Source organism: Calonectris borealis, chromosome 23, assembly GCF_964195595.1.
Source record: "Calonectris borealis chromosome 23, bCalBor7.hap1.2, whole genome shotgun sequence".
NCBI lineage: Eukaryota > Metazoa > Chordata > Aves > Procellariiformes > Procellariidae > Calonectris > Calonectris borealis.
The window spans coordinates 672,883-698,845 of NC_134334.1; the positions used below are offsets into that span (position 1 = coordinate 672,883).

A 25,963-nucleotide genomic window follows, 5' to 3' on the forward strand; every position below is an offset into this window, starting at 1 on the left:
CGGGGTTTATCGTTTTAATCGCTGGAAAGGCAGGCGGTCCGCGGCAGAGGCGAGCCAGGAGCCGGCCTCGAGCGGCTCCAGAAGTGGGAGGGGCAGGAGTGGAAGTGAGCGCGCCACGGCCGCAATGGCAAGCGGTGCCAGCGGGGAGCACAGGGAGCCGGGTGGCGCAGTGAGGCCAGCCACAGCGGTCGAGCCAGGCAGCGCGCAAGGAGCCAGGTGCCCCATGCTGCGGCAGCTCGCTTTGCGAAGGGCAGCACAGGGTGGCGGCAGGCTGGCGGCAGCGGGACGGGGACTACAGGTGCCTGGGGCAGCGGTGGGGGCTCCTCCAGGTCAGGCTACGTGGCCGTCTGCGGTGGGAGGAGGGTGCCGAGGCACATCCTGGTCCATGGTGGGACCTGCCAGCCTCCTCCCGCCACGAAGAGCCGGGGTGCAGCGTGGCGTGGCTAGTGCTTGGCTATGTCCCCCTTCTTGAGGATGATCTGCCGCTGCCAGGGCGCCAGCTTTGTCTCATCGTACCCGAGAGTCCTTAGCTTTTCCGACTGCTCCTTCTCCTTCTCCTCCTCCTCCCGCTTCAGCTTCTCCTGCTCTTTCCTGCTTGGCAGCGGAGGGCACGGGGTACCACGGTCACCGGAGCCGCCGTGCCCACCCGCCCGCCCGCTCAGGGAAGGGGCTTGTGGCACTCACCGTTTCTGCTCCCTGCGAAGGCAAAGGGAAGAGTGGGGTTAGCAGAGCCATGGGGGCGGCCGGCCAGCACGGCGTCCCCCAGCCCTGGCTCACCTCTCCTCCTCCAGCTTTTTGCGCAGGATGTCCCTCCTCCAGGCTGGCATGCTGGCCAGGCGTGCCTCCTCCTCCTTCTCCTGCAACAGACAGCCGCGTTACTGGCTCTGCTGGGAGCCCACCCTCACTGCTGGCACCATGGGGCAGTGGCATCGCTCCGGCACGTGGCACCACATCCCGCTGGTGGCCGGGCTGAGCTGCGCTCCCAGCCAGCATGCGGCTCACTGACATCGCCCCTCACCACCTGCCTTCTGCCGGCGCGGGGAGGAGGAAGGAGTGCGCGGCACGGCCAGCCCTTCGCAGCACACCACAGCTTTATTGCACTGACATGTGGGGGCCCACACTGCCCCGGCACCGCAAACACCACACCAGAGGGGAGCGCAGCCCCGGTGCTACGCCCCCCGCACAACACACAGCCACGGCAAGCTGCACACTGCAACCTCCACCCGGCTCCGCGAAAACCAACACCAAGCCCTCCGCTGAGCCAAGCCACAGCACTGCCAGAGCTCCAGATGTGTCTGAGCACACCCGGGCACTGGGTCCCTGCTGCCCCAGCTGCCCCAGTGCCTGCTCCCGGCCAGCCCCGCACCACACCACTGGCACAGCCTGCAGCATCCCCCTGGGCTCAAGTATCGGACATCTCCTCCTCCTTCTCCTTCCAGAAGGAGAAGCTGCGGTCAATGAAGTGGCAGACGTCCTCCTCGCTGAACTCGCCCAGCTCCGGAACTGGCACCAGCACTGCCGCCCCCTCCCCTCCCAGGGCCACGATGGGGTGCTCCGGTGGGCTCTCTGCCACTGCAACAGGACCATCCCCAAAAAACTCCTGCACGAGGTCCTCAAAGCCGTCGACCCAGTGGCAGTGGCCGGCCTCGACCCGCTCCAGCGCAGCACGGTGGAAGCAGCGGACACGGTGCCAGCTGTGGCTGCCCAAGCGGTCGAACATCTCGTAGCAGAGGAGGTGGCGGAAGCGCCGCTCCTCGGGGCTGAGTGGCATCTCCAGCAGCTGGAAGTAGCCCAGCATGAAAAGGTCGAGCGGGAGGCTGTCGTGGGGCATGGGTGAGCCGCCGATGCGGGGCAGGAAGTGCTGGGGCCAGTACAGCACTGTGGCGCGGCTCAGCCGCCGGATCTGCCTCCCTGGCACCCGGCGGGCGACACTCCTCCAGCGGGCCAGCAGCCGCCCTGCCACTGGCCGCTGCCTCCCCGGCCGCTGCGGCCGCTCCTCCCCGGGCACCACCGCCAGCGCCTGCTTTTTCCAGTGCTCCAGGAAGAGGAAGACGGCGCGCTCCTGCGGACCGCTCGGCTCCAGCGGTGCAGGCTGGCTCTGCCGCGGCGCCCCGTCCCCGTACTCCTCCTCCAGGGTGGGCCAGGGGGTGCTGCCGGGGGGCTGCACCCGCTTGCGCTTGGTGACCCTGGGGAGGGGCACGGGGGCCCCCCCTGGCCCCTCGTAGTTGGCCTTGAGGCTGCGGACGGAGACACCGCAGCCCAGGATCTCGCGCTGGGCGTCATGCCGGGCGCCAGGGCCGCCCCCCGCCCCCCCCGCCCCCCGGCCCTCCCGGCCCCCCAGGGTGGCTGGCAGTGCAGCCGCGCGCCTCAGCAGCGTGGGGGGCTGGCTGCCACGGGCGGGCGGGTCCTTGTGGGCGAGGGGGAAGTGCTGGGCCGCCGGGGCGGCAGGCAGCGGCAGGAGCGGCGGCGGCTCCTCCTCCAGCCACCCCGGCAGCGCCTTGTGCATCACCCGCAGGCTCCCCAGCTGCCTCTCCAGGTGCCGCACATCCTCCTCCCGCATCAGCTGCCCGGCGGGTCCCGGCGTGCCCCTGAGGGCGGGTGGCCCGTGCCGGCATGGGGGCGGCGAGCGGCTCCCAGGCTGCGGCGGGAAAGAGGGCAAAGGGGCTCTGAGGCTGCACCGTGCACACCTCATGCTGCCACCACCATGTGCGGCACCCCCGGGTCACAATGCCCCTGCATGCGGGTGGGGTGGTCCCCCGGCGCAGCCGGGAGCCGGAGGCGATGCCACGCGCGCCGTCTCAGGTCCTGAGCCGCTGGGCCATGCCCACGCCGCGCTTGCTGCCACAGCATGCAGGACCCCCCTACCTTGCGCCGCTGCTCCTCTTCCTCCTGCATGCGGAGCTGCAGCTTGCGCACCATCACTTGCCGCTTCCACTCGGGGATGGGCCGGCCCTGCTCGTCGTGGCTCGGCACCAGCACCTCCGTCTCCACCGCTGCCCCAGCACCCGCCACCGGCACTGGTGAGCTTCCGTTCAGCACCGGTTCCGGCGAGCCCCCTGCCAGGCAGTGTGGTGGCCCGGCAGCCTCGGGGGTGGCTGGTGGGGTGGGCGTCCTGGTGGGTGATGGGGAGGACACCGGCGACTCTGCCTGCGGAGGAATGAGGGAGGGAGGGTGGTGGGTGCCCGCTGTGTCGCACCGTGCCATGCCACCAGCTCCCCTGCCACCCTGCCGTCACCTACATTAGCCCCTGCCTGGCCGCTGCCGGAGAAGACGGTGGTGAAGCCTTTGCTCTGCGGCGTCGGCTTGAGGCTCTTCCCGGCCTTGATCTCGGCCAGCAGCTCCGAGTTGTCGCCAGTGGGGGACATCATGTTGAAGGACTTGGTGCCTGGGGGAGGCAGGGCGGGCAGTAAGGGCCCCGCCGCTGGAAGCCCCCCGCCCCCCCGGCTCCCCCGCCAGCTCACGGGGCTCGGGCATGGCAGGGTGGCCGGCTGACTGCCCCCCACCCTTGGGAGGTCCTGGGATCCCCGTCGAAGCAGCATCCTGGCACCCAGCCCCCCAGGTCCATGGAACCAGCACCCCAGCACCCAGCCCCTGGGTCCCTGGGACCCTGCCAGACCAGCACCCTGGTACCCAGCTCACCAGGCCCATAGGAACAGCACCGCAGCACCCAATTTCCTGGGTCCATGGGACCCCACCAGACCAACACCCCAACATTCAGCAGCCTGGCACCCAGCTCCCCAGGTCCATGGGACCAGCATCGCAACACCCAGCTTAATGGGTCCATGGGACCCTGCTGGAGCAGCACCCTAGCACCCAGCTCCTGGGTCCCCAGCACAGCCCCAGCCCTGAGTGCCACCCGCCCTGCAGCACTGTGCTGTGACAGCAGTGACCTGCCTCTGGAGGGATGGGTCCATGGCTGGTGGCAGCCCTGGCACAGCAGGACGGCCCCGTGCCACCTCACGGGGGGCCCTGGACCTCCTACACTCCCCCACAGACCCCGGCAGCGACGCATCGACAGCCTGAGCCAGCCCCACTGCCAGCCCTGAGCCCCCAGGGCTGCATGGCACCGGCACCGGGACATGGCAGTGCCCCCGGGGATGCCTGTGCCGCTGCTCGTGCCGCCCGCCCCGCAAGCACCCACCGTCCGTGCCAGCCATGCGTGGGTCCCTAACGGCCCATGGTGCTGTGCCAAGGCAGAGCCCCCTCCCTGCTGCTGGTGCCCACAGCTCGCCCCGCTCGGCTGCGCCGTGCTGGGCCCAGATGGCTGCGGGTGCTGAGAGGCCAGCGGGGCGCACGCGTTGCCATCCAGTGCCGGCTGAGACCCCCCCAGCCCCAGGAGCCGGCGCTAATAAAGCGGGTGCTGAGCAGCGGCCAAGCCCGCCGGCTGCAATCAGCGGCGGGGGAGCGGCCGGTGCGCTCACGTGGCGGGGTCACGCTGGCCGGCTGAGCGTGAACAAAGGCCCTCTGTGTGCGGGGCTGGCGGCGGGGCCGGCGGGGCCCCGGGGGCCCCGGCCACCTGCCCAGCCCTGCCAGCCCTGCCCGGCGCCTTCAGCAGCCCTGCGCCAGCGCTCAGGCCGCCCGCGTGGCATGCTGGCCTGGCGACGCGGCAGCGAGGGCTCGGCAGGCAGGAGGGCTGTGGGCAGCTGCCGGCCCTGGCGGCTGTCAATGCCCTGTGGCTCTGGTGCGGGACGGTGCCGGGTCGGGCCCCTCCGGCTGTGCCCCGCGCCAGGGCACCCCCTGAGCAGGGAGGAGCGCGGGGCCGCGGTACTTACTCTTCATCTGCCTGAGCGCCTTTCCTCCTAGGGGGAGAAGCAGAGAGGCGGCACAGGGCGCGCGGCAGAGGAAGGATTTGGCCACCGCGAGACAAGAGAGAAGAGAAGCGGCCAGCAGTGAGAGCAGGCGGGGGCGGGCGGGCATGGGGGCCCCCGCGCCGACACCGGAGGAGAGAAGGACAGAGAGGCCGTCAGGAGCCGCGCGGCCGGAGCGCCGCAGGAGGAGACACGCCAGGGCGGCCGGTGCCGTGGTCCAGCCAACGGGACGGTGCCTGGGATTGCTCCCCGTGCCCACCCAGCGCCCCGCCACTTACTTCCTGTGGAGGAGGAGGAGCGGCGGGGGCCAGCGGGGGTCTCGGCCGGCGGGGGCGGCGGTGGGGGCGGTGGGCAGGCAGCATCGGGCAGTGGCGGGGGTGGCGGCGGTGGTGGCAGCTCGGCACTGGGCTTGCTCTCCCCATTGTGCATGGTGTCTGCTGAGATGGGCGATGCCTGAAGGAGAGCATGGGCAGGCGTCACCCGGTGCTGGTGCTAGTGTCACCGAGCCATGTGCAGGCTCACGGCGCAGGGCCGGTGACTCACCTCCTCACTGTGCGCCATTCGCCGGGGGCCGGGCTGCTCGGCCGCGCCGTGCCCCAGGTGCTTGTAGTAGTCACCGGTACTCGGCTGCTTGCTGAAATTCCTCGACCGCCTGGTGGAGTCAGACCGGCGCAGGCCCTCGGGGCTGCTCTCGCGCGACGCCAGCTGCAACAGAGAGTGTAGCTCAGCGCAACCGTGCCCAGTTGTGACCATGGTGGCCATCGGCCAGAGCCATGGTGGAGTGGGGCTGTGCCAGTGGTGGCCATGGGGCAGATGCCAGGCTGGGGGGATGGCAGGCACATGCCCCAGGGGTCTGCTCGGCACAAGGCTGCACCAGGGGCTGCATTCCAGGGTGGCAGCATGCACCGTCGGCACCTGGCACTGTGACCCCACAGCCTGTGCCCAGGAGCCCGGCCAAGTCTCCCCCAGGATAACCCCCTGGGAACAGGAGTGCCAAGCCCCGGCCCCACGGATTACCGGGAGCTTATCCCCCGTGGGGCCGGGACCCGGCTCCGAACCTCCCTCTGAACAGGGCTCTCAGGCAGCGCAGCCTCGGCTCACCCCGGCACATACCGCAGCGGCTTTGCGGGTCGTGCTGCCAAGCACTGGCACTGCAGGGGACCATGCCTGCTCCCCAGGTTTGGGGTGCCGTGGCAGCACGGCCCTGCTCCCCGTGCCAGGGGCCCTGCTATTTGCATTTCCCCATGCTCCACCTCTGTCCATGGCATTTGCACGGTGAGCCCGGGTGCTCGCCGCCACCGCCAGCCCCAGCTAAGTCAACAAGCGCCAGCTCTGTGCTTCCTGCTCCGGCTGCTGTGGGCGCTATGCCAAGCCCAGCTCCCGCTCCAGCAGCCCCAGCCCTGCTCCAGTGCGAGGGTCTGTGCCGCTCAGCCCCACTGCATGGGGCGCCCGCACCGCTCTGGCACTGGGCTGGCACACTCCTGCACCTCCCCACGGCAGCCCAGCTCTGTAGTCCCTGGCAGGGCTGCTCGTTATACCAGTAAGCACTAACGAGCCAGGGCCATGCACAACGAGCACAATGGGGTCCCCAGCACCGCACAGGCCTGGTACACACTGCTCTGCCGAGACCCCCATCCCATGTGCCCCTGTCTCCCATGGTGCAGGGCTCTGCCAGTGCCGTGGCCATGGCCGTGCACCGGGCTTCCGTCCCCAGTGGGATGGCAAGAGCCATGGTAGGGGGTCGGAATGGCCCCGAGCCCACCGCGTCCCGGGGGGCTGCACCCCTCTTACCTGTGCACGCCCGGCTGAGCCCTCTCAGCTCCTGGCAGCGCTGGCTGTGCCACTCGACACCTGCGGCGCGGGCGACACCGGAGCCAGCTGCTCGGGTTACAGCCCGCACAGCCGCCCCCGCCCAGCTCAGCGTGGTGCCGGTGGCATCACCAGGGGCCACATGGGCGCGGCTGCGACGGCCGGCCACACGCCCGCCTGCACGGTGCCGCCAGGTGCCCCAGCCAGCACGGCGGTGGAGCAGGGCCGCACAGTGCTGTGGAACCACTAGAGCATCGCCGGCCCTGGCTTGCTGCACCCTTGCTGCTGGTTGCACCCCGGCCCCCCGGTGCCTGCCAGTGTTGCGGGCATGTGGCCTCAAGCTGCAGCTGTCCCCTCCTGGTGCCATCAAGAGCCAACAGCTCCCCACAGAGGATTGGTGTCTGGTGGCACGTGTCCCCCCCCCGGGTGGCACGTCCCCTGAGCTGCATGACCAAAAGTAGCTGTGCATGGGGCACAGGGCACACGGTGCATGCTGCATGGGACATGGTGCATGGGGCCATACCTCTCGGCGCAGTGCCTGGCTCTCCACATGCCGCAGGTTGTTCTTGGCCCGCACATAGATGTCGGCGGTGTGGGGGGCGGCGGGGGGCACGGGTGCAGGGTAGTTGGGGGGCGGCGGGGGTGGCTGGGCGGCAGGGGGTGGGGGCGGTGGCGGGGGGAAGGCAGGAGGCGGTGGCGGGGGAGGGCCCTCGCCTGCCGGCTCCCGGCCCCGTGGCTGCATCTCAGGGTCCAGCATGTCCATGTACGCCTGCATGTCCGCCAGCGCCGGCTCAGGCACCCCTGCGCAGGGCAGGGGGTCAGGGGCGGCTGGCCCCATGCCCCCCGCCCCGCGCCCCCCGGCCCCGCACTCACGAGCAGCGGGGGCCCCCGGGGGGCCGCCCCTCTTCTCCCCGGTGCTGGACTGGCTGGAGTGGCAGGAGTCGTAGTTGGAGAGGGTGCTGGCAGGGGAGCCCACCTCGAAGCGCGCCTGGGGCGCCGATGCCGTGGTGTTGGGTGACGACATGCCCGAGTCGGGCTGCCGGCACTCCCCGTCTGCTGAGGGGTCTCGCGACAGCACGCGGTGCTCCACACTCTGCAGGCACAGCTGCGTGGTCAGGCGGCGGGGCGGCAGCAGTGGGGCCCCGCGTGCCCCCAGCACGCTCGGCCACGGGATGCCATCGTACCATGTTCTCCACAGTGCGCAGGTACTGGGCACAGTGGCCGTGGCCGTTGTAGTCGGCGAGGTCAGCCGCTGTGTAGCCATCCTGGTCACGGATGCTGAGGTCGGCGCCATTCACCACCAGGATCTGGCAGCACTGGGGAGAGGGGGGGCGCGTGGCAGGGCCCGAGGGCAGCCCCTCCCCGCCGGCACCCCGCCGGCCACCGGAACCCACCTCCAGTTCGCCGTTCTCGGCGGCATCGTGCAGCGGCGTGCCACCCCAGCCATCAGTGGTGATCTCCCCGCCGTGCAGCAGCAGCCAGCTCAGCACCTTGGCGTGGCCACGGCTGGCGGCAAAGTGCATGGCCGTGGCCCCTTCGGCATCCCGCTCCGACAGGCTCACCGTCGTGAAGCTCATCTGCACAGGCAGGCTGTCTGAGTGCCGGCGCCACCAGCCCCACGCTGTGCCGCCATGCTGTGCCACCACACCACTACTCCGCGCCCAGCCAGCCCTTACCAGCCAGACGATGACGGTGTTGTGGCCCATCTGGGCGGCGGCGTGCAGCGGGGTCATGCCGTCATGGGCGCGTGCATGGGGGTCAGCCCCGCAGTCCTGCACCAGGTACTGGATGATCTCCAGGTGGCCCTCCTGGCAGGCGAGGTACAGCGGGGTGGCCCCTGTCTTGGTCTGGGCACTCAGCGTGCTGCAAGCGGGGCACAGCGCCCGTCACCCGCGGCCACAGCTGCCGGCAGCGTGCCGGGACAGGTGGCCACAGGGAACATGTGGGTTGCAGGGACATGGGGACATGTCGGGGCACAGGGGACATGCTGGCCTGGGGCAGGCAGGGCAGCACCAGGGCTGGACAGCGTGGGCAGCATGGGCAGCGTGGGCTGGCAGCTGTTCACCCCACGGTTCCCTGCTGGGTCCCTGCGCAGCGGTGGCCACTGCGGCAGGAGGTCACTAAGTTAATCAGCCTGCTTAGGCTAAGCTCCTTCCTCCGGCTGTTTTTGGACACTGCAATTTAGCAGTATTTTTAAATAAGCGGCTTAGGCAGCACTGGCCGTGGGGGAGTGGCAGGGAAAGGCCGACCTGCACCATGGCACTGCCCGGCCCCGCTGCCCCCTTCCCAGCCCCGCTGACGGGCACGGGCATCTCCCCGCCACCCTGCCGGGCCTTGGCAGCCCCACATCCTGCATTGTGCATCCCGAATTGCTCAGCCCGCATCCCGCATCCCAAATCCCATATCCCCGCATCCCACATCCCATAGCCCCATATTCTGCATCCTCACATCCCACGTCCTACATCCCACATCCCTGCATCCCGCATCCCCACCGCGCAGGAAGCTGTTTCATTAAGTGCACCATAAAAAAACCCTGTTGAATATTTAAAACAGGAAGAGCAATAAATACTCTGCTCTGTTATCGCAACGATCGTGGGCTCTTAATAATTGATCCCTGTAACTGTGAGACGGGCCGCAGCCAGCGCTGCCTTCCCGCCGTGCCATGCCGCAAGGTGCCTGCCCCATGGTGCCGCAGTGCCGGGCCGGCACGCCGCTGGGCGCTCCCGAGCAGGGGCTGGGGCCAACGCTGGAGCAGTGGCAGGCTGGACTGGGGCACGGGGAGGACAGCGGGGGCACAGGCACGTGTTCAGTCCCTGATTGCTGTTTCCCACTAATCGGGAAGGGGTTAAGCCACTTGGGCAAGCACCAGTAAATTGCTTTGCCAGATGGCTGTGACCCCACGCCGGGCCACCGGCTGCTGGGGACCCTGCGAGGCCGGGGCGAAGGTGGGCTGGGAGTGCCAGCATCCCGCAGGGGCGCACAGGGATTGGATTTCGTGGCTGTAACAGAGCCTCTGGACGGGCACGAGGCTGGGAGTGGGGCGAGCCCTAAATAATTCAGGGGGAAGGCGGCGACAGCAGTAGAGCTACCCCAGCAAGAAGCATGAAAGCCAACACAGGAGGGCTGCTGCCAGTGCTGTGCCACACTGGGGCCAACACCGCAGGCACCGAGCGGGAGTCGCGGCTGGGCCAGGGCTGGGCTGCGGGCCGCGGCGGGTTAATCCCCACAGGTGCCCAGGGCTGAGCCGGCACATCTGGGGATAAAGGGCCAGGCGGGGGAGGCTGCTGGCAACTGGTGAGCAGGGGCAGGCAGTGAGTGCCACAGGCATACAGGGACCCCGCAGTGGGCTCTGTGGCCCTGCCTGGCGAGAAAGCTGCGGGGGTCTGGGGTCGTGGCACCCAGGGACAAAGGGTTGATGAGCCCTGGTTCACCTCCCACTGCCTCAGGACCCGCTTGGATCTGGGGGAGCTGTGCACCCCCTTGCATCCGCAGCCCTTGAGCCTGCCAGGCATGGTGTGGGGCAACAGCACATCCCCCCAGGTTCCACCTCGGCTGGGGCTGGGGGTTATTTCTAGCGGCCTCTGGCCACCACGGGAAATCAGATTAAGGGCTGCCTAATCGCCTGCCACAGCCCCGCAGCAAGGCTTGGCACTGCGTGCCTGGTGGGCTGCCATGCCGTGTACCCTGGGGGACCAGCCCAGCCCCGGGTACTGCTTGGGAGGCAAAGCAGGGATGCTGCTGCAGTGGTGCTGGCTGAGCGGGGCTGTCGCATCCAGCCCGCGGCCCCGGGCGGGCAGAAAGGTTGTCTCAGGCATGGGGAGAGACCTCTCCTCGGCGGGCAGCCTAATCCATTTACATAACGGCGGGTGAACAAAGGCGGCTGTGTTATCGCCCTGCGTCAGGAGCCCAGGGAACCGACCCCACGGCCAGTGGCAATATTTCTGCCAGCGCTGCCGCTCTCCTCCTCGCCCTTTCTCTCTGGGCCATAAAGAAGGTGCAGCTGGCTGCCTGGCCTGATAACAGGCCGCGTTGCCCTTGGAGCCAGGGGACGAGGGTGGCTGCGGCATCTGTCCCCAGTACTGGCACCTTGCCCAGTGGCTGGAGGGAGGGATGGGGCAGCAGCAGGGCACCCCGCTCCCCCGCTAGCCCCTCTCCTGCCGGTGGGCTGGCGAGCTCCTGGCGCGGGCTCGTCTCACCCACCAGCAGCGGGGGCCGTTACCTGGGGCAGTGTCCCAAGAGGAGTCGCAGGGAAGGGAAATCGCCTTTGGCCGCAGCATAGTGGACGGGCAGTGCTCCCGTGTCGGTAGCTGCCTTGGGGTCGCTGCCCCCGAAGCGGAGGAGCCAGTCAATCACCTCGTGGTGACCAAAGCGGGCTGCCAGGTGTAAGATGGTGGCACCAGAGTTGTCTGTGTCCTGCAGGAGGAAGCGGGGTGGCCGTCGGCACCAGGGAGCGTCCATGGGACCGGGGACCATGGGCGGCCATGGGGCATCCCCCAGCTGGGAGTGGCCCCGGGGAAGGTGGGTTGGCTGGGGTGGAGGTCCCATCTGCACGGAGCAGGGCCAGAGGGAGGGGACGGGCCATCGGAGGGGCCATGGGACAAGTGTGTCTGCCCTCCGGTGGGGCCTGCATCCACACACAGCGAGCGCTGCACAAAGCCCCCCTTGTTCTGCCGGCGACGGCAGCCCCTGCCCGCGGGGGCTCGCTGCGGAGCCCCGCTGTGCTGCTGACCCAGCCCCCCTCCACACTCGGTGGGGTATGGGCAGAGCTGGCCCCTGGCCAGGAGGTTGCCAAAGCATGCTGACCCCGTCCTTCCCGCTTAATCTCCTCTCCCAGCCCCTCCGCCACCTCCTCTTCCTCTGGCCCGTCATATGTCGTTAGCTCTCGGCCAGCCCCTGGGCAAGCCACTTACCGCCCCGGGTCCTGCCGTTGTGTAACACCGGGAGGGGCCGGCAGCCCCGGGCACGGCCCTGAAGGGTCTGTCCCCCCCTCGGGGCTGAGCCCCGCGGGGATGCCGGGGGCTCTCCAGATCACCCGGCTGCTACCCACTCTGCACGGCGGTGTCCTGCCCGTGCTGGCCGGGACCCCGTCTCGTCGGCAGCAGAGCTGGAGGGTCCACGCACGACCGTCTCCCCGTGGCCGCTGCCAGCCACGTGGGGCCGGGGGAAGCGTCCCCGGTTACCCGCGCCCACGGGGGTCCTGCCCCCCCGCCCCCCGCGCCCCCGCTCGCACCTGCACGCCGCAGCCCCCCTGCGTGAGCAGCCACTGGAGACAGGCGAGGTTGCCGGTGGCGGCGGCGTCGTGGGCCGGCGTGGCCCCGTTGCGCGCCCGCGCATCCCCGCGGAGCGCGGCCTCGGCCGCCAGGTACCGGAGGCAGGCGAGGCGGCCGGCGCGGGCGGCGTGGTGCGCGGGGGAGGCGCCCAGGGCGTCCCGCAGCCCCGGCCGCAGCAGCCCGGCCGCCCGCAGCCCCCGCAGCGCCTCCACGTCGCCCTGCCGCGCCGCCAGCAGCGCCCGCTCCAACGCCATTCCGGCCCCGGCCCCGGCGGCCCCGGCGGCGGCCCCGGCCGCCGCTTGGCACTGCGCGGCGCTCCCGCCCCGCCGCCCCCCGGCCCCGCCGGCTCCTCCTCCTCCTCCCCCGGGGCCGCCCCTCCGCCCGCCCCGCCCGACGGCGCGGCGGCTGCCCGCTGCAGGCTGCCCGCTGCCCGCCGCCCGGGACCCCCGCGCCGCTCCCCCCGGCCCCTGCCAGGGCAGCCAGGCTTTGCCGGGCTGCGGCCGGGAGCGGGGGCGGCCCGGGGGACCCCAAGAGCGGCCCGTGCCCGGCTGCCGGCGCTGCCGTCCGCGGCCTTGCGGAACTGCTGCGTCCCCCGCCCCACGGGTGTCCCCTTCCCCCGCACGCCGCCTGCCAACGCGAGGGGCGCGGCGGTGATGGGCTCCTCCGGCAGCCCCGACGTGCGCCTGCCGGTCCCGGCAGCACAGGCAGCAGTACGGGGATGCTGGGCGGGCTGCCCTGCCTCCTCCCGCCGCGGGGGGGCCGGGACGGGCAGTGGCGGGGCCGGCACCGCGGGAACCGACGGCGGGACCCGTGGGCAGCGCGGGCAGCGGCGGCGGTTACCCCGGGCACGGGCAGCGGGCGGCGCGGGCAGGCTGGGCACCCCCCGCCGTCAGCACCGCGGACAGCGGCAGACCCGCGCGAACAGCACCGCGGACAGCGGCACGGCCGCCCTGCCCGCCCTGCCCTACCCGCTCTGCCTGCCCTCTCTCCTGCCCTGCCCGGCCATGCCCTCTCTACCTGGCCCTCCCGCCCTGCCTCCCATGCCTCCCTGCCGTCCCCGGCGCCCGGCTCTGCCTGCCTGCTTCCCTGCCTGCCTGTCCGCCTTGCCCCGCCGGCGGCCCGTAAAGGCGGCGGCAGTACCAGTAACGGAGCGGCGGAGCACCATGTCCCCGCTGGGTGCCCCGTCGCAGCCCCCCCGGCCCCCGCGCCCCCTCCTTCCGCCGCCGAGGTGCGCAAGGTGAGAGCTCCGGCACTCCCGGCCCCTCCCGCCCCCCCGGGACCCCCGGGCCGCCCGCCTGCCCTCACCGCCCGTCTCCTCGCCGAGCCTCAAGCCCCTCACGGAGAAGCGCCACCGCGCCCGCATCAACCAGCTCAAAACCGGCTGGTCCGCCCCGGCCCTGGCCCCTACCCCTCCATCCCTCCCCATCCGCCCCGTCCATCCCTGTCCCCATCCCGACCCCTGCCTGCGCTCGGCAGTGGTCCATCACTGGCTGCAGGGGGCCATCGTCTCCTCCCGCCCCGCAAACCCTGGGCGCCCCATGGAGCTCTTTCCCAACCAGGGAGAGCCGCCAGCGCCAGGGAAGGAGGCATGCGGGGAGGATGCCCGCCGGCAGTCCGCGCCCGCGCTCAGGCAGGTGCCGGCAGCTGCCCGTGCCGGCCTGAAGGCCGTGGCCCCCGCGAGCCCCCGCGCAGGCAGGACACACCCGGGGCAGGCAGCTGAGCCAGGGGAGGCGGGGGGCCCCTGACCCAGTGGGGCACACACAGCTCCCCGGGCACCGGAGCTCCGCCCCCGGGCACCGGGGCACCGGCTCCCCGCTGCGCCCCCGTGCGGCGCCAGCCGGCAGAGCGCCGTCCCGGCCGCCTTGCCGGCGCGGGGGCGTGGCGAAGCGCTGTCCGCCAATGAGTCGGTGCGGGGGGCGTGTCCCCCGGGGTGGGGCGTGGCGTGGCGAGGCGTGGTGGTGCCGCAGCGCCGTTGCGGGCGGGGCGCCGGTGCCGCCATGTCGGAGCGGGGGGCCGCGGGCCCGGGCCCGGCCGCCATCCAGGTCTCCAGGTACGGCCCCGCCGCGCCGCCCGCCGCCGGGGACCCGGAGGAGGGCTGGGCAGGGGAGGGCAGGCGGGCTGGGGGACCGCGGGCGGGCGCCGGTGCCGGGCTGCAACCGGCGGTGCTACCTGCACTGCTGCCGGCACCGGCAACGCTGCCTGCACCAGACACACTGCCTGCACCAGCATTGCTGCCTGCGCTGGTCACGCTGCCTGCACCAGCATTGCTGCCTGCGCTGGTCACGCTGCCTGCACTGGACACAGCGAAGCAGCACCGCGCCTTTGCTCCGGTGCGTGTGAATGGGCAGGGCAGGCAGGGCGCGCCCCGGTTTTCCTGCCTTTGCCCATTGTGGCTCCCTGGCATGGCTGCCTTGCCGAAGCGCGGCTCCTCTCTGGGCCGGTGCACAGCCGTTGCCCCATTGCCACCATGCCTCGCCTTCCCTCCTCCGGTCGATTATTTGCTGCTCTGGCAAAACCCACTTCCACTCTGGGAAGCTGGGTTGAGCAGTGGCTTGTGCCCGGCTTGGTCTCTATTTGCCGCAGTGGGGTGGCAGCTAGATGCGGTCCCAGCCAAGCAGCCGGCTGCCCCTGGCAGAGGAGCGATGCCTCCTTCCACTCCCAGCGGTAATTTAGGGCGGTTTCCGCCGCCGCTCACAGGAAGCCGCGTGCAGGCAGTGCTGGCGACATTGCCGGCATCAGCGTGGTGAGATGGCCCGGCAGCTCATCTGGTAGGGTGACAGCAGTGCCTCCGGGCGGCTGCACTGGGACCCGGGCTGGGGGCACAGCAGGGGGGTGTGAGCTCCTGTGTCCCTTCCCTGGCAGGATCATGCGCCCGGATGATGCCAACGTCGCGGGGAACGTCCATGGGGGAACCATCCTGAAGATGATTGAGGAGGCGGGAGCCATCATCAGCACCCGCCACTGCAACTCCCAGGCCGGGGTGAGTAGGTGCCAGAGTGCCTGCTGGGCTCTGGCTCAGTGACTCTCCGACCCCCCCGCTGCATCTCGGGGGTCTGCTGGGAGCAGGGGGTCCCCTGGGACCGCCGGGCATCCCTGGGGGCCTCCCCACTCGTTCCCCCGCACCGGAAGTGCTTGCTCCTGCGTGCAAACCACTGGTGGCTCCGGCTGCTGCCAGAATATGGCTCCGGTAGCTGGAAGCATCTCACTGAAGTTGCGTTTTACAAGCAGAAACGTTAATATGCTGCTGTTAATGTTTTAACTGCTGTGAAGGGTGAGTCGGAGGCGGGCCCGGCATCGGTTACGGGTGGGGAAGGAAGCACAGCCACTGGCTGATAAGGCGGAGGTTGAAGTGTCGGAGTCGTGCGCGGCATGGCCCAGCCCCGGGGAGCCGCCGGCTGTGGTCCTGTGCACTGTGGCTGGTGCTGCTACTCTTGCTGTCTCGCTGTCCCCAGGAGCCCTGCGTGGCCGCGCTGGCGCGGGTGGAGCGGACGGATTTCCTCTCCCCGGTGTGCATCGGCGAGGTGGCCAACGTTAGCGCCGAGATCACCTACACCTCCCGGCACTCCGTGGAGGTCCAGGTCAACGTCATGTCCGAAAACATTTTAACAGGTGGGTGGCTGCTGGCAGCTCTGTCCCAAAACTCCAGGAATAAGCACGATAAGCTGAGAGCTCACAGCATTGACCCCATCCTCCACCCACTGTCACCGGCAACACTGGGCATCGGGAGATCTTGCCTTTTTATTGAGAGTGCTGGGAGCGGTGGGGAGGGTCGGTGCTGGGAAGGGAAGCCAAGCAGGCTCCCTGGGGATTACGGCTCCATTGATCATTTTTTGAGAAGAACAGAAAAATCTGCTGTTAGCTCCCCCTGCCTAATTTGCTGCCCGTGGCTGCCTTTGGCCTGAAAAAGGCCCTTTTCCTGCTGTTGCTGTGGCAACCGGCTCCGCTTGCCGGGACGCCTTCCCAACAGTGCATTGTCACATCTGCTCCAAGCCAAAGCCTGGCAGGAGCCGGCAGGGCAGGGGGCTGCCCAGTGCCAGCAGCATTACCAGCGTGCGGCCAACCCGTCGGCAGGCGAAGCGCTGCTGGCATCGGTGCAGTCACTCTCTGCCCCCCTCTCCTCCAGGGGCGAAGAAGGTGACGAACAAGGCAACGCTATGGTACGTGCCGCTGTCCCTGAAGAACGTCAACAAGGTCCTTGAAGTTCCCCCCATCCAGGTAGGATGGCTTGCTTTGCTCCCCGAAAACTAGAGCTCGCCCTCTCTGGGGGAACGGTGCTAACCTGGCCCTGTTGGCACCCCGGCTGTGCCAGTGGCTTTGCCGACCCTGTTCTTACCGGCCTTTCCTTCCAGTACGCGAGAAAGGAGCAGGAGGATGAGGGGAAGAAGCGTTACGAAGAGCAAAAGCTGGATCGGCTAGAAACTAAGCAGAGAAACGGCGACATGATCTTCCCTGTCATCAACCCAGGTAACGCGGGCGGTGTGCGGCCTGTGGAAACGTCCTGGCAGCACTGGGAGGCTGAACTGGTCCCCAAGGCAATTCCAGCTGTCCCCAGGCACCTGTGGCTGCAAGCGCACGCTCCAAAACACTGCGTCAGGGATGGGGATGGGATTTTGGTGTGTGAGCGGAGGGGGAGCTGGGTGGGCACCTGTGATGTCCTGCTGGGGCTGGTGGGTGGGGTGCTCTCTTCTGAAATACAGTTCCTGCCAGCACTCCTTGCATCCCTCGTGCGCTGCTGGGCAGCAGGAGCTAGTTTTGCTCAGCATAGGGTAAATGGAAGTGTTGGGCGAGGGTTTTGCACGCTCTGCAGCTGCAGCCCCTCTCTGGAAGTCAGTTTTCAGCAAGAAGTTCATTGGCTGGTGTATGAAGGGGAGTGTGAGCTACGGGGAGGAGCTGGGTGTCACGTTATCCCTGGGGAATTGCTGGGGATCTCTTTCCTACTGAAAGCATTGCCCCGGCTTCTGGAAACATGGTGGCGGTGCTGACGGTGAGCCGAAGGCGCGAGCGGCCAGTGGCCTCCAGGACCAGCCATGGTCCTCGGGCGGAGGTGGAGAGGTGGCGCGCGGGGATCGTTGAGGGGGTGATGTGGGATGAAAGTTGCTCAAATGCCTTTTTCCCCTCTGTTCTTTCTGCTCGCAGATAGGCAGACGAAAGGTAAGGCTCCGTGGGCGCTGCTGCACGGGTGTCCTCCCTGAGGAGGCGATGCTGAGTGGTCGGGGGCTCAGCTGGTTTTTCCTGCGCTAAGCGCCTTTAGCGTCCCTCATTAGACAGAAAACGCAGCCATCCCTGAAAGCGGTTTTCCTCTGCTGGCAGTTGGAGGGCACAATTTCTGTCACCTGGATTTAGTGGCAAGTTAGATGTCACCAGCATGTGCCAGGGCTGGGGGACGTGGCGCTGAGGTCTTCACGCCAAGGGGAAAGCGTGGTCCTTTGGAGATGCTGCTAAGCAGCAAGTTTGGGGAGATTCAGCTGCGGCTGATGGCCTGAGGAGGGAAGATGTATAACAATGCATCTGTCCAGTTCACTCCCATTTGCTTTCGGGCTCTTTGAAAGCTTTCAAAGAAGAAACAAGCTGAGCTGGAATAAAATTGATAAGTGGGTATTAGAGGGAGGAGGCAGAGGTGGTGAATGGCCTCTGTTCTCAGGACTTCTCAGGGCCGATTTAAACGCTGATTTGAACATACTTCAGCTTTGCACAAGCCAGCCCCACGTCTTCTTCCTTCAGATGGCTTAAGACAAGGGCGTACAGCGACATACGGGTGCTGGCCTAGCATCTCTGACCTCCGCTTTGCTCTCTTTCTCTAACCAGAGCCGCACACTGTTGGCTACAGCCAGTCCAGCCTGATCCACCTGGTGGGACCGTCAGACTGCACGCTGCTGGGCTTTGTGCATGGAGGTGAGTGAGCGCTGCCCTGTTCAACAGCTGGGTTGGTTTTTCCCCCGAGCAGAAGCACGGTTTGAGAGCGACTCATGCGTCTCTGTGTTTTTGGGAGGTGCACTCTGCCTCTGAAGGCGCGCAGGCCCATTTCCACCATCTGTAAGGTTCAGCGATGCTTCAGCTGAGACAAAAGCTTCGTCTTTTTCTATGCTTAAAAAAGGCCATGAAAACTGACATACTCGAACTGTAATTCGAGTCAGTTTTGTCATCATCTCTTAAACTGCAAATCTCAGATTATAAACCCCAGCGTACAATGACTGCAATTTGCTGGAGTAATTTCCTCTTGGCTGGCAGTGCCTGTTGCCTGCCGGTCAGGCAGGGCAAGGCAGGGCGGACGTGTGCAGTGTGAGCCCGGGGAGAGGCGCGTTCACCGAGGGCTGGGACGACGCTGGATGCTGCTTTTCATCTAATTGTGTCCTTAAAAAAAACAAAACAAAACAACCCCAACAAAAACAAAAAACCAACATGGCTCAGAGCTCTTTCCGAGCAAGAGGTTTCTGGGACTGATCTTGCCTTGCAAAGCTCAAAGAAATTCGGGAGAGCCAGAGCTGGCCTAAATCTTAAGCCCAGGTCTGCGAGCATGTCGCTCTCATGGTACACTTGACAGGACATTTTGTGCTGGTACTGGGGGTTTCCTGCAGTTGGGATTCAGTCTCCAGTCTGACTCCTTGGCATAGCTTTGGTTGTGCAAAGGCCTTACCAACCTACGCGTGGTTCTTCCCAAATCCCACTGGCTTCCCTGAGATGGGACCCTCTGCCTCTGCCCCCCAGGTGTCACCATGAAGCTCATGGACGAGGTTGCCGGGATTGTGGCCGCCCGCCACTGCAAGACCAACATTGTCACCGCCTCAGTGGACGCCATCAACTTCCACGAGAAGATCAAAAAAGGTACCAGGGGTTGGTGGCGGGCACTTTGCTCTCCCGCGGTGCCGTGTCCTGGCTCCCTTGGGTGTGCGCTCAGGACACACTGGCAGAGAAATTTAGTGCCCGTTAGACTTGTCCTGTGCCGAGAAGCCCCAATTAAGACATGGCTTAAGCATAAAACATGCGGGACCCTTTGGTCCCTTCCTGTGAGCAGAAGCAGGGGCCGCCTGCTTAACCAGCGCCTCTCCGCTTCGCAGGCAGTGTCATCACCATTTCAGGGCGCATGACCTTCACGAGCAATAAATCCATGGAAATCGAAGTCTTTGTGGATGCTGACCCATTCGTGGATGAGCCTCGGGAGCGGTACCGTGCTGTCAGCGCCTTCTTCACCTATGTCTCCCTGAGCAAGGAGGGGAAGCCCCTGCCTGTCCCGCAGCTGCTGGTAAGAGCTCTCCCCGCTGGGCCATGAGCCAGCTGGGCCAGCCCCTCTGCTGCTCCTCCCAGGGCAGACCCCAGCCAGCTTTTATGTCCAACAAATCCTCTTGCCTTGAATTATTCAGCAGAAAAATAAGAGCATGAACGAGATTTTCCAGAGCAGGCTTCAGGTTTTTTTTTTTTAATTTCTTCTGAAAATTGCCGATGTGGAGATTGAGGATTTTTTCCTTTCTCGCGGATGAGGGCAGGCTGCGTGCAGGCTCTGCCGCTTCCCCTCCTGCCTGCGCTGGAGGCGGCGACGGAGGCCCCCGCATCCCCTGTCCCTGCTCCCCATGGCATCCCCACTCCAGGCCTCCTGCCTATCTTTAGCTCTCCTGATCCCGGCAGGATTTTGCTGATGTGGCGCTGCTGACTGGGGGCTGTTTCTTGATTAATATTTTATCCCACGCAGGTCTCCTCCTGCTCTGTGCAGGAATACATTAGCTGTCAAAACACGTATTTCATGGAGCACAGGTTTTCCTTTACATTTCCTGTAAGGGCAGGCACGTTTCCCTCCCGCACATGCTTGCAAGGTGCGGCGTGGGAGAGCTGCGCCGCTCCGAGGCAGCTAATGCTGGTGGCTTTGCTTTCTTTCTGTCGCCGGCAGACGGAGACAGAGGATGAGAAGCGGCGCTTCGAGGAAGGGAAGGGCAGGTACCTCCAGACGAAAGCCAAGCGGCAGGCGCAGATGCAGCAGGCTGTCCAGCAGTGATCCAGCCCCGCGCTCTCGCAGCCTTCGCCTGCCAAACGTCCAGGTTCCCGTTAGTGTCGTGTCCGCGACGGGCCTCGCGCCTTCGCCCGCCCCAGCCTGCTGCCAGAGCTGCTGCGGCAGTGCGGTTGCTTCGCTGCTGATCGGTTTAGTGCCGTAGACCTTGTGCTTTAGGTGGCTTAAGCGCCCCGAAAGCCTCCGGGAGCCTTCCCTGTCACTCGCCATTCGCCTCTGGAGCCCTGTTTTCACTGTTCAATCCCATAAGCGACGCTCCTGCCTGTGCCGGAGCGGGGCAGAGGCGCGTGGCGGCACCAGGGACGCGCGAGGCCACGAGTCTTTGTGATGCTGTGTTAAACTTGCCGGTATGTCCTAAAACTGTACACCAAAGCTTACGTATGATACTCGCGATGAGAAATGCGCCCCGGTATCGTACTGAATGTCTCGGACCGTTTAATTGACATCTCTAGGTAGTTTCTTTGTGCACATCTAAGTTATTTAAGGAATCCTGTGGCATAAATAAAGTCTGTTGTCGTTGACTGAAATAAAACGGGTGTTGCTTTTTTTTTTTGTTTTGAGCAGCGGCCATTCTGGCTTAGGAGCTTTATTCCAAAACATCGTGCTGCTTCCCCTCTCCTCCCTTTCCCCCAGGATCCTCTCGGGGTCCCCAAGCAGCACAGCAGGCTCCCGCCCTTGTTTTTAATAAAGTCTGCCTCTTTTAATGGGAATCCCAGAATAGCCCCCGCAGTTCAACAGCCATCCAGTGTGGATCGCAGCCCCACGGCCCCCCTCGCTGTCCCGGGACTGCGGCTGGCCCCCTAAGACCCGGCGCAGCTCTACACCCTGGGCCCGGAGGCCGGGCGTGGGCTGTGCTGGGCCTCGGGGCCGGCGCCGGACGGGGCAGCACCGCCTCTTTCCTCCGCTCCCCCTCGGGGTACCACCTTTCTCTCGGCCTCCCAAGCGCGGGGCGGGCGCCAGAGAGAGCCCCGGGGACGGGGCGGGCGCCCGACGCCCTCGCCGGGCCCGCAGCGGGAGAGGGCGGGCGGGTGGTGAGCGGAGGGTGGCCCGAAGGTTACAGCCCGGGCCGGGGACCCTCGCCGCTCGGAGGGGCTGTGCAGGGCGGCGCGGGGTGCTCTAGTTTGCGACGTTAACCAACAACCAAAAGCAAAACCAGCGGGCGGCGCGCGCGGCCCGGCGGGGCTCCGGGAGCGCCCCGCTCCCACCGGCGGCGGCCAGTGCGCCTGCGCGGCGCCGCTGCCCGGGATACTGCGCCTGCGCCACTCAACTTTCGCGAGAGCGGCGCAGCCGTTTCCCGGGCGACGCGGGCGGGGCGGGCGCCGCCATGATGGCGGCGGCGGCGGCGGGTCCGCGGCGGGGGCGGCTGGGCCGGGAGGCCCGCGCCAGCCTGGCCGCCTTCCTGCTGGGCGCCTCGGTGGCGGCGCTGCCGGTGGCGCTGGGCTCCCCCCCCTCCCTGCTGGCTGCCCCCGGCCTGCGCGGCCGCCTGGCGCTCGCCCTACACGTGGCGGGCGTCAACGCGGCGCTGCTGCTACTCTACCCGCGGCCGCTCTACAAGGTGCGGGAGGCGGGGCAGGGGGAGGCCCCGGGGGAGCGGGCCCGCGGGGCGGCGGGGTGGAAGGAGGCTCCGGGGGGCCCGGGCCTGGGGGGCGGCGGTGGGGGGACCCCGAGCCCGGGGGGCGGCGGCGGCGGCAGCGCTCTCTCCCCTCTCTGCTTGCAGATCGCCGTCCGGGCCTGCTTCTTGGGCTTCGCATTCGGCTGCGGGCTGCTGCTCAGCGCCGGCCGGTCTGCCTGGCGCCACTTCGGATGGTAAGGGAAGGGCCGGGGGAGCCAGGCGGGTGCGACGGCCCCCGGCCCTGCCAAGCGTTCCCTCCCTCCCGCCGCAGGTACATGTGCTCCCTGTCCCTCTTCCACTACTCGGAGTACCTGGTGACGGCCATCAACAACCCGCGCAGCCTCTCGCTGGACTCCTTCCTGCTCAACCACAGCTTCGAGTACAACCTGGCCGCCCTCTCCTCCTGGGTGGAGTTCACGCTGGAGAAGCTCCTCTTCCCAGGTCGGCCGCTCTGCTTCTCCCTGCCACCCACCCTCCCGCCTGCCGTCCCCTGGCTCTGCCTGGCTGCACGTGGCTTGCCTGGGGCCCACCCGTCTGGTAGCAAAGTGCTGGTGGCCCCTGCTTAGCTGACCCGTGCTGGCAGCAGAGGAGGGCTTTGACGCGACCTTAATTTCTCTGTGCTCAAAGCCTCTCGGTTTTGGTCTCGGGGGGTGGGGGGGAGCGCCCCCCTTGCTGTGACACGCCAGGCCATCTTTGCCGTGTAGCGGGTCTTTAGCCCTTTTCTGCCTGCATCTTTCAAGCAGCTTTGGTGGTGCAAAGCAAAACGCTTCAGTTACATCTGGCGTCTTCTTTTGACCTGGAATAAAATCAAATCAGCAAAAACTGTTGCTGTTTTGCCAATCTGGGGTGCTTCCGTGTTTTGGGAGAGGGGAGATGTTCTTCTTCCCTGCTTCATAACGGCAGCGTGGGCTTCGGAGCTCCCTGCGTCCAGCCTGAGTGTGTCTGCTTGGCTGTGCTTTACGTCAGCTTTACTCTACGCTGTAAAGCCAGGCTCTGCCTTGGCACTGGGTTCCCCTTAGGGTGATCTGCCGCGAGGATGTACAGATTCTGCCTCGGGGGTGACTCCGTGGTAGGGGACGCTATTTTTTTTTTTTTTTGGTGGTGGGACGGCAGCACGTGGAACGCTGGCTGTGTTTTACATGTCGTGCTTTGAGATGGGGGGTAAAAGCCCACCCACCGACCCAACCCCCCCGTGACCCCCTGCAGCGCGAGCGTGATCTGTGCAAACCTGTTGTGACCCGTCCTTATTCACTTGCAGAGCTGAAGCAGATCACCTGGCTGAGTACTGTAGGGTTGTTGATGGTGATCTTTGGGGATTGTCTGAGGAAAGCGGCCATGCTCACAGCTGGCTCCAACTTCAACCATATTGTTCAGAATGAGAAATCGGATACTCATACTTTGGTGACAAGTGGGGTGTATGGGTGGTTCCGGCACCCGTCTTACGTGGGATGGTTTTACTGGAGTATTGGAACACAGGTACCGTATACAACGCGCTCAGATACTTTCGTCTTCTAACCTGGGTCTGTCTTCTTAATGCTGCCCCACACCTGTAACGGGATGCAAATCGCTGGCGGTCAGCGGCAGGGATGGCCTGGGCGCGGATTTTGACGCCTCCTCCGGCCCACCGGCACATGGGGGGCCAGGAAACCCCAAGCCCTCTGTCCCATGTGATCTTTGGGAAGACCCCATCGCCTTAATTTTCTGTGTGGAATAAGCAGGGGCGGCGGGGCCGGGGTTTGAGCCAGAACACCTTTGGAGGCTTGGGCTGCGATCCGCTGCTAGCCTAAAGCTGATGTCCAGACTTTCCTTGCATTCCTATGGCCAAAATGCCTTCCGTAAGCGGTCGGACTCAGCCTCGCTCCTGCCAAATACCAGTCCCGTGCCGGATGGCAAAGAAAACTCCCTGTAAGAGTGCCCAGGGCCCCGGCCAGAGGGTAGATTGGAAGCCAGCTGCAGTCGAGCTGTAACTCAGCACTGCCTTAGTTGCGCTTTTCTCGTGGTTGGCATTTGGTTTTATTTCTCTGGAGAGACACCGTAAAGACTGCACGTGGAGCAGCGCGGCCGCACGTGGGCTCTCTAGAGCCGGGGCGCCGCTCTTAGCTGGGGCGGCAGGAGCCGGCAGCTGCCCCCAGGCCGCATTCTTCATAAGCACTAATTTCTCCCCAGAATGAAATTCCACAAAAGGTGCTGGGGTCTTGTCTTTTCTTTGGAGAGTGTTTAGACCTCATGGCAAACTTAATGAAGGGTGATTAGCATGTGGGAGCAGGGGGCAGCCTCGGTTTCTTTGGGAGGCGAGGGGACGCTAACCGCCGATGTCTGTTCGCAGGTGTTACTCTGCAATCCCATCTGCGTGGTGGGCTATGCGCTGGCATCCTGGCGCTTCTTCAGGGAGCGGATCGAGGAGGAGGAGATCACGCTCATTCACTTCTTTGGAGAAGAGTACCTGGAGTACAAAAGAAAGGTGCCATCGGGTCTCCCTTTTATTAAAGGAGTCAAAGTGGAACTGTAATGCAGGCGAAAACCGGACTGGCTGAATGAACGTCCAGCTCCAGGCGCCGTGGGGCGAGGGACGGTGCGTGGCGCTGGTGCCGGGAGTAGCCTGTTGGTATTTCCTGGCTGCCAGGAGCAGCTGGTGAAGGGCTGCGGAGCTGGGCGGCCTGCCGGGTCACGAGCAGGTCAGAAGCTTGTTCGTCCTCTTCGAGATAAGTCCTTTGTTGCACATTCAGGGATCTTCCAGATAACTTAGTCTGTAGCGACCCTAAAGAGAATCAAACCCTCCTGCCTGCAGCAGCTGAATTGTACTGAAACACCTCTGGACCGATTCTTCCGGAGCACAGCTCTGCCCTCCCGCCCCCGTGCAGGAAAGGTGTCGGTCAGCGGATTGTTCCTATGGCATAATTCGATTTTAAAGCTTTTTGACCTTGTGAGCCAGGCAGGGCGGCTTTAATCTCTTTAGGCCCGATTCTGCAAGCTGGCGCTCGGGCGGCTCGCAGGAGCAGGCCTCCAGCTTGCCACTCTTCAGGTGCAGGGGCTGCCTACCCTCTGCCTGCTGGAGAGCTGGCAGCGCGGCACCCATCGGTTCTCCCCCAGGCGTTAATGTTCACAGGGAGCCTTTTCCGCTCACCTCATGCTGCTGGATCGCAAGGGCCAGTGTGAAACGCGGCAGGAGAGCGAGCCCGCTCCCTCCTCCCTCGGCTGCTGCTGCGAATTCGGGAGTCACCGTTTCAGCCGCCGCCTTCCCGAGCCTCCCCACCGCCACCTCTGTTCCCTCTACCTACTTCCAAATCGCGCTGCTTCCTATCCTGCCAGGCCGCCTCCATCCTGCAGAGATCCCAGGATTTTGGGTTGGGAAAGAACTGCAGCTGCCGGGCTCGCCAAGGTCTTTAGCCTTCAAGATCCTTGCCTGCTTTTTTCGGCGAAGCCTGGGATGTTGGCGCAACGAGGAGATGCTTCTAGGGAAATTCTCCAAATGGGAAAAAAGTTTGGCTAGCTAATGCTATTTTAAACGTTACCATTTTGGAAATGGTTCCTACTCGAGCTTTGTGGTATAACTTATTCTGTCATTATATACCAAAGAGGTTCACTGTTATTCTTGAGTTCTACATTATTCTTCCTAGCTGGAATGGAAACGAGTTTCTTGTCAGTTCACGCTTTGGGCTTGCGGTGTTCCTTGGCGAAGGTGCTGTGGTACGGCTCAGGAAAGGGGGCACTGATGGAAATTGCTTTGGTTTTGGGTTTGTTTTTTTTTTTATAAAAAACAAGAAAAATATTGCCAACTTCTGTCTGGTGGTTGTTTGGAGATCTCTTGAGGTGCTGGTGACATCATTGAAACTGGAATCCTTACTTTTACAATTCCCGGTGGGTTTTCAGTGCACGTCAGTGTTGCACTGAAGCATGACCACAACTCGCAGTGACTCGGAGGGCTGCACAGCCACAGAGACGGGGCGAGTTCTCTGTCTCTCCTCACTTAACCGATGCAGAGTCCTTCCTCTGCCGGGTTTGCTTTGTATTGCAAAGTGCAAAGAGCACTGCCCGGAGCATCAGCTTAACACTTTTGCTGGTAATTTGTCTTACACGGAGCGTGTTTTTAACTTGGGAGGAAAGAGCGAATATGAAAATACACCAGTTGGATAGCGCTGATTTCTCTGTGTAGTTACTCGTAGGCTCCTGCTCAGCCTTTTCTGTGCCTCCGACGCACGTCCTCACGGAAGCCGTGACCTGCTGTTACAGCCCATGTGCCTCGGGCAAGTTAGTTTTTAACTAATTTTTTTGTAGGCGTTAAAGTTTCTGCTGTGAACTTGCACAAGCGTACTTTGAAACAAACAAAGCGATTGTTGCTTGGGTTTGACGTGAGCTGATGATGGAAACTAGACTTTATTCTCAAGTTGTTCTTTGTAGATCCTAATTTGCGAGAGTGTGCCAGCACTAGCTCTGACCCTGGTTCCAGTTGTGCGCCGGCAGGGTCTGC

The 25,963-nt window shown here is 65.5% G+C and overlaps 3 protein-coding genes across 5 annotated transcripts; 2 read left to right on the forward strand and 1 right to left on the reverse strand.

Moving 5' to 3' along the window:
• Positions 1–4: 4 nt before the first annotated feature.
• Positions 5–12,141, reverse strand: ESPN (espin). Of its 2 annotated transcripts, XM_075172141.1 has the most exons (15): positions 11,848–12,141; positions 10,837–11,030; positions 8,294–8,480; positions 8,012–8,194; positions 7,802–7,933; positions 7,536–7,710; positions 7,141–7,445; positions 5,352–5,513; positions 5,087–5,261; positions 4,773–4,799; positions 3,240–3,385; positions 2,866–3,147; positions 778–857; positions 685–696; positions 5–591 (listed from the first exon to the last, which is right to left on the reverse strand). In XM_075172141.1, exons 1-15 carry the CDS (start codon positions 12,139–12,141, stop codon positions 444–446), a joined length of 2,502 nt encoding a protein of 833 aa, XP_075028242.1. In that variant the 3' UTR covers positions 5–443. The 2 variants fall into 2 exon arrangements, with proteins under 2 accessions (XP_075028242.1, XP_075028243.1); XM_075172142.1 differs by lacking the exon at positions 4,773–4,799.
• Positions 12,142–13,853: 1,712 nt separating this feature from the next.
• Positions 13,854–20,407, forward strand: ACOT7 (acyl-CoA thioesterase 7). Of its 2 annotated transcripts, none has more exons than XM_075172158.1 (9): positions 13,854–13,937; positions 14,750–14,867; positions 15,340–15,496; positions 16,011–16,102; positions 16,237–16,351; positions 17,693–17,779; positions 18,593–18,709; positions 18,943–19,127; positions 19,767–20,407. In XM_075172158.1, the coding sequence occupies exons 1-9, from the start codon at positions 13,885–13,887 to the stop codon at positions 19,869–19,871; spliced, it is 1,029 nt and encodes a 342-aa protein (XP_075028259.1). In that variant the 5' UTR covers positions 13,854–13,884; the 3' UTR covers positions 19,872–20,407. The 2 variants fall into 2 exon arrangements, with proteins under 2 accessions (XP_075028259.1, XP_075028260.1); XM_075172159.1 differs by lacking the exon at positions 13,854–13,937 and adding an exon at positions 14,614–14,655.
• Positions 20,408–21,207: 800 nt separating this feature from the next.
• On the forward strand, positions 21,208–25,275 carry ICMT (isoprenylcysteine carboxyl methyltransferase). Its single transcript, XM_075172162.1, has 5 exons — positions 21,208–21,438; positions 21,601–21,689; positions 21,767–21,936; positions 22,754–22,971; positions 23,822–25,275. The coding sequence occupies exons 1-5, from the start codon at positions 21,208–21,210 to the stop codon at positions 24,002–24,004; spliced, it is 891 nt and encodes a 296-aa protein (XP_075028263.1). The 3' UTR covers positions 24,005–25,275.
• The last annotated feature ends 688 nt before the right edge of the window (positions 25,276–25,963 follow it).

Excerpts from the sequence above, each read along its gene's own strand:
- ESPN (XM_075172141.1), bottom strand. The coding sequence starts at position 12,141 with ATGGCGTTGGAGCGGGCGCTGCTGGCGGCGCGGCAGGGCGACGTGGAG. Across the intron at positions 7,934-8,011 it reads CCGAGAACGGCGAACTGGAG|TGCTGCCAGATCCTGGTGGT; the intron begins GTGGGTTCCGGT and ends CCCTCTCCCCAG. Across the intron at positions 4,800-5,086 it reads CTCCTCCTCCTCCACAGGAA|GAGGAAAGGCGCTCAGGCAG; the intron begins GTAAGTGGCGGG and ends TTCTCCCCCTAG.
- ICMT (XM_075172162.1), top strand. The coding sequence starts at position 21,208 with ATGATGGCGGCGGCGGCGGCGGGTCCGCGGCGGGGGCGGCTGGGCCGG. Across the intron at positions 21,690-21,766 it reads GCCTGGCGCCACTTCGGATG|GTACATGTGCTCCCTGTCCC; the intron begins GTAAGGGAAGGG and ends CTCCCGCCGCAG. Across the intron at positions 21,937-22,753 it reads GGAGAAGCTCCTCTTCCCAG|AGCTGAAGCAGATCACCTGG; the intron begins GTCGGCCGCTCT and ends ATTCACTTGCAG.
- ACOT7 (XM_075172158.1), top strand. The coding sequence starts at position 13,885 with ATGTCGGAGCGGGGGGCCGCGGGCCCGGGCCCGGCCGCCATCCAGGTC. Across the intron at positions 15,497-16,010 it reads GTCCGAAAACATTTTAACAG|GGGCGAAGAAGGTGACGAAC; the intron begins GTGGGTGGCTGC and ends CCTCTCCTCCAG. Across the intron at positions 16,352-17,692 it reads CTTCCCTGTCATCAACCCAG|AGCCGCACACTGTTGGCTAC; the intron begins GTAACGCGGGCG and ends TTCTCTAACCAG.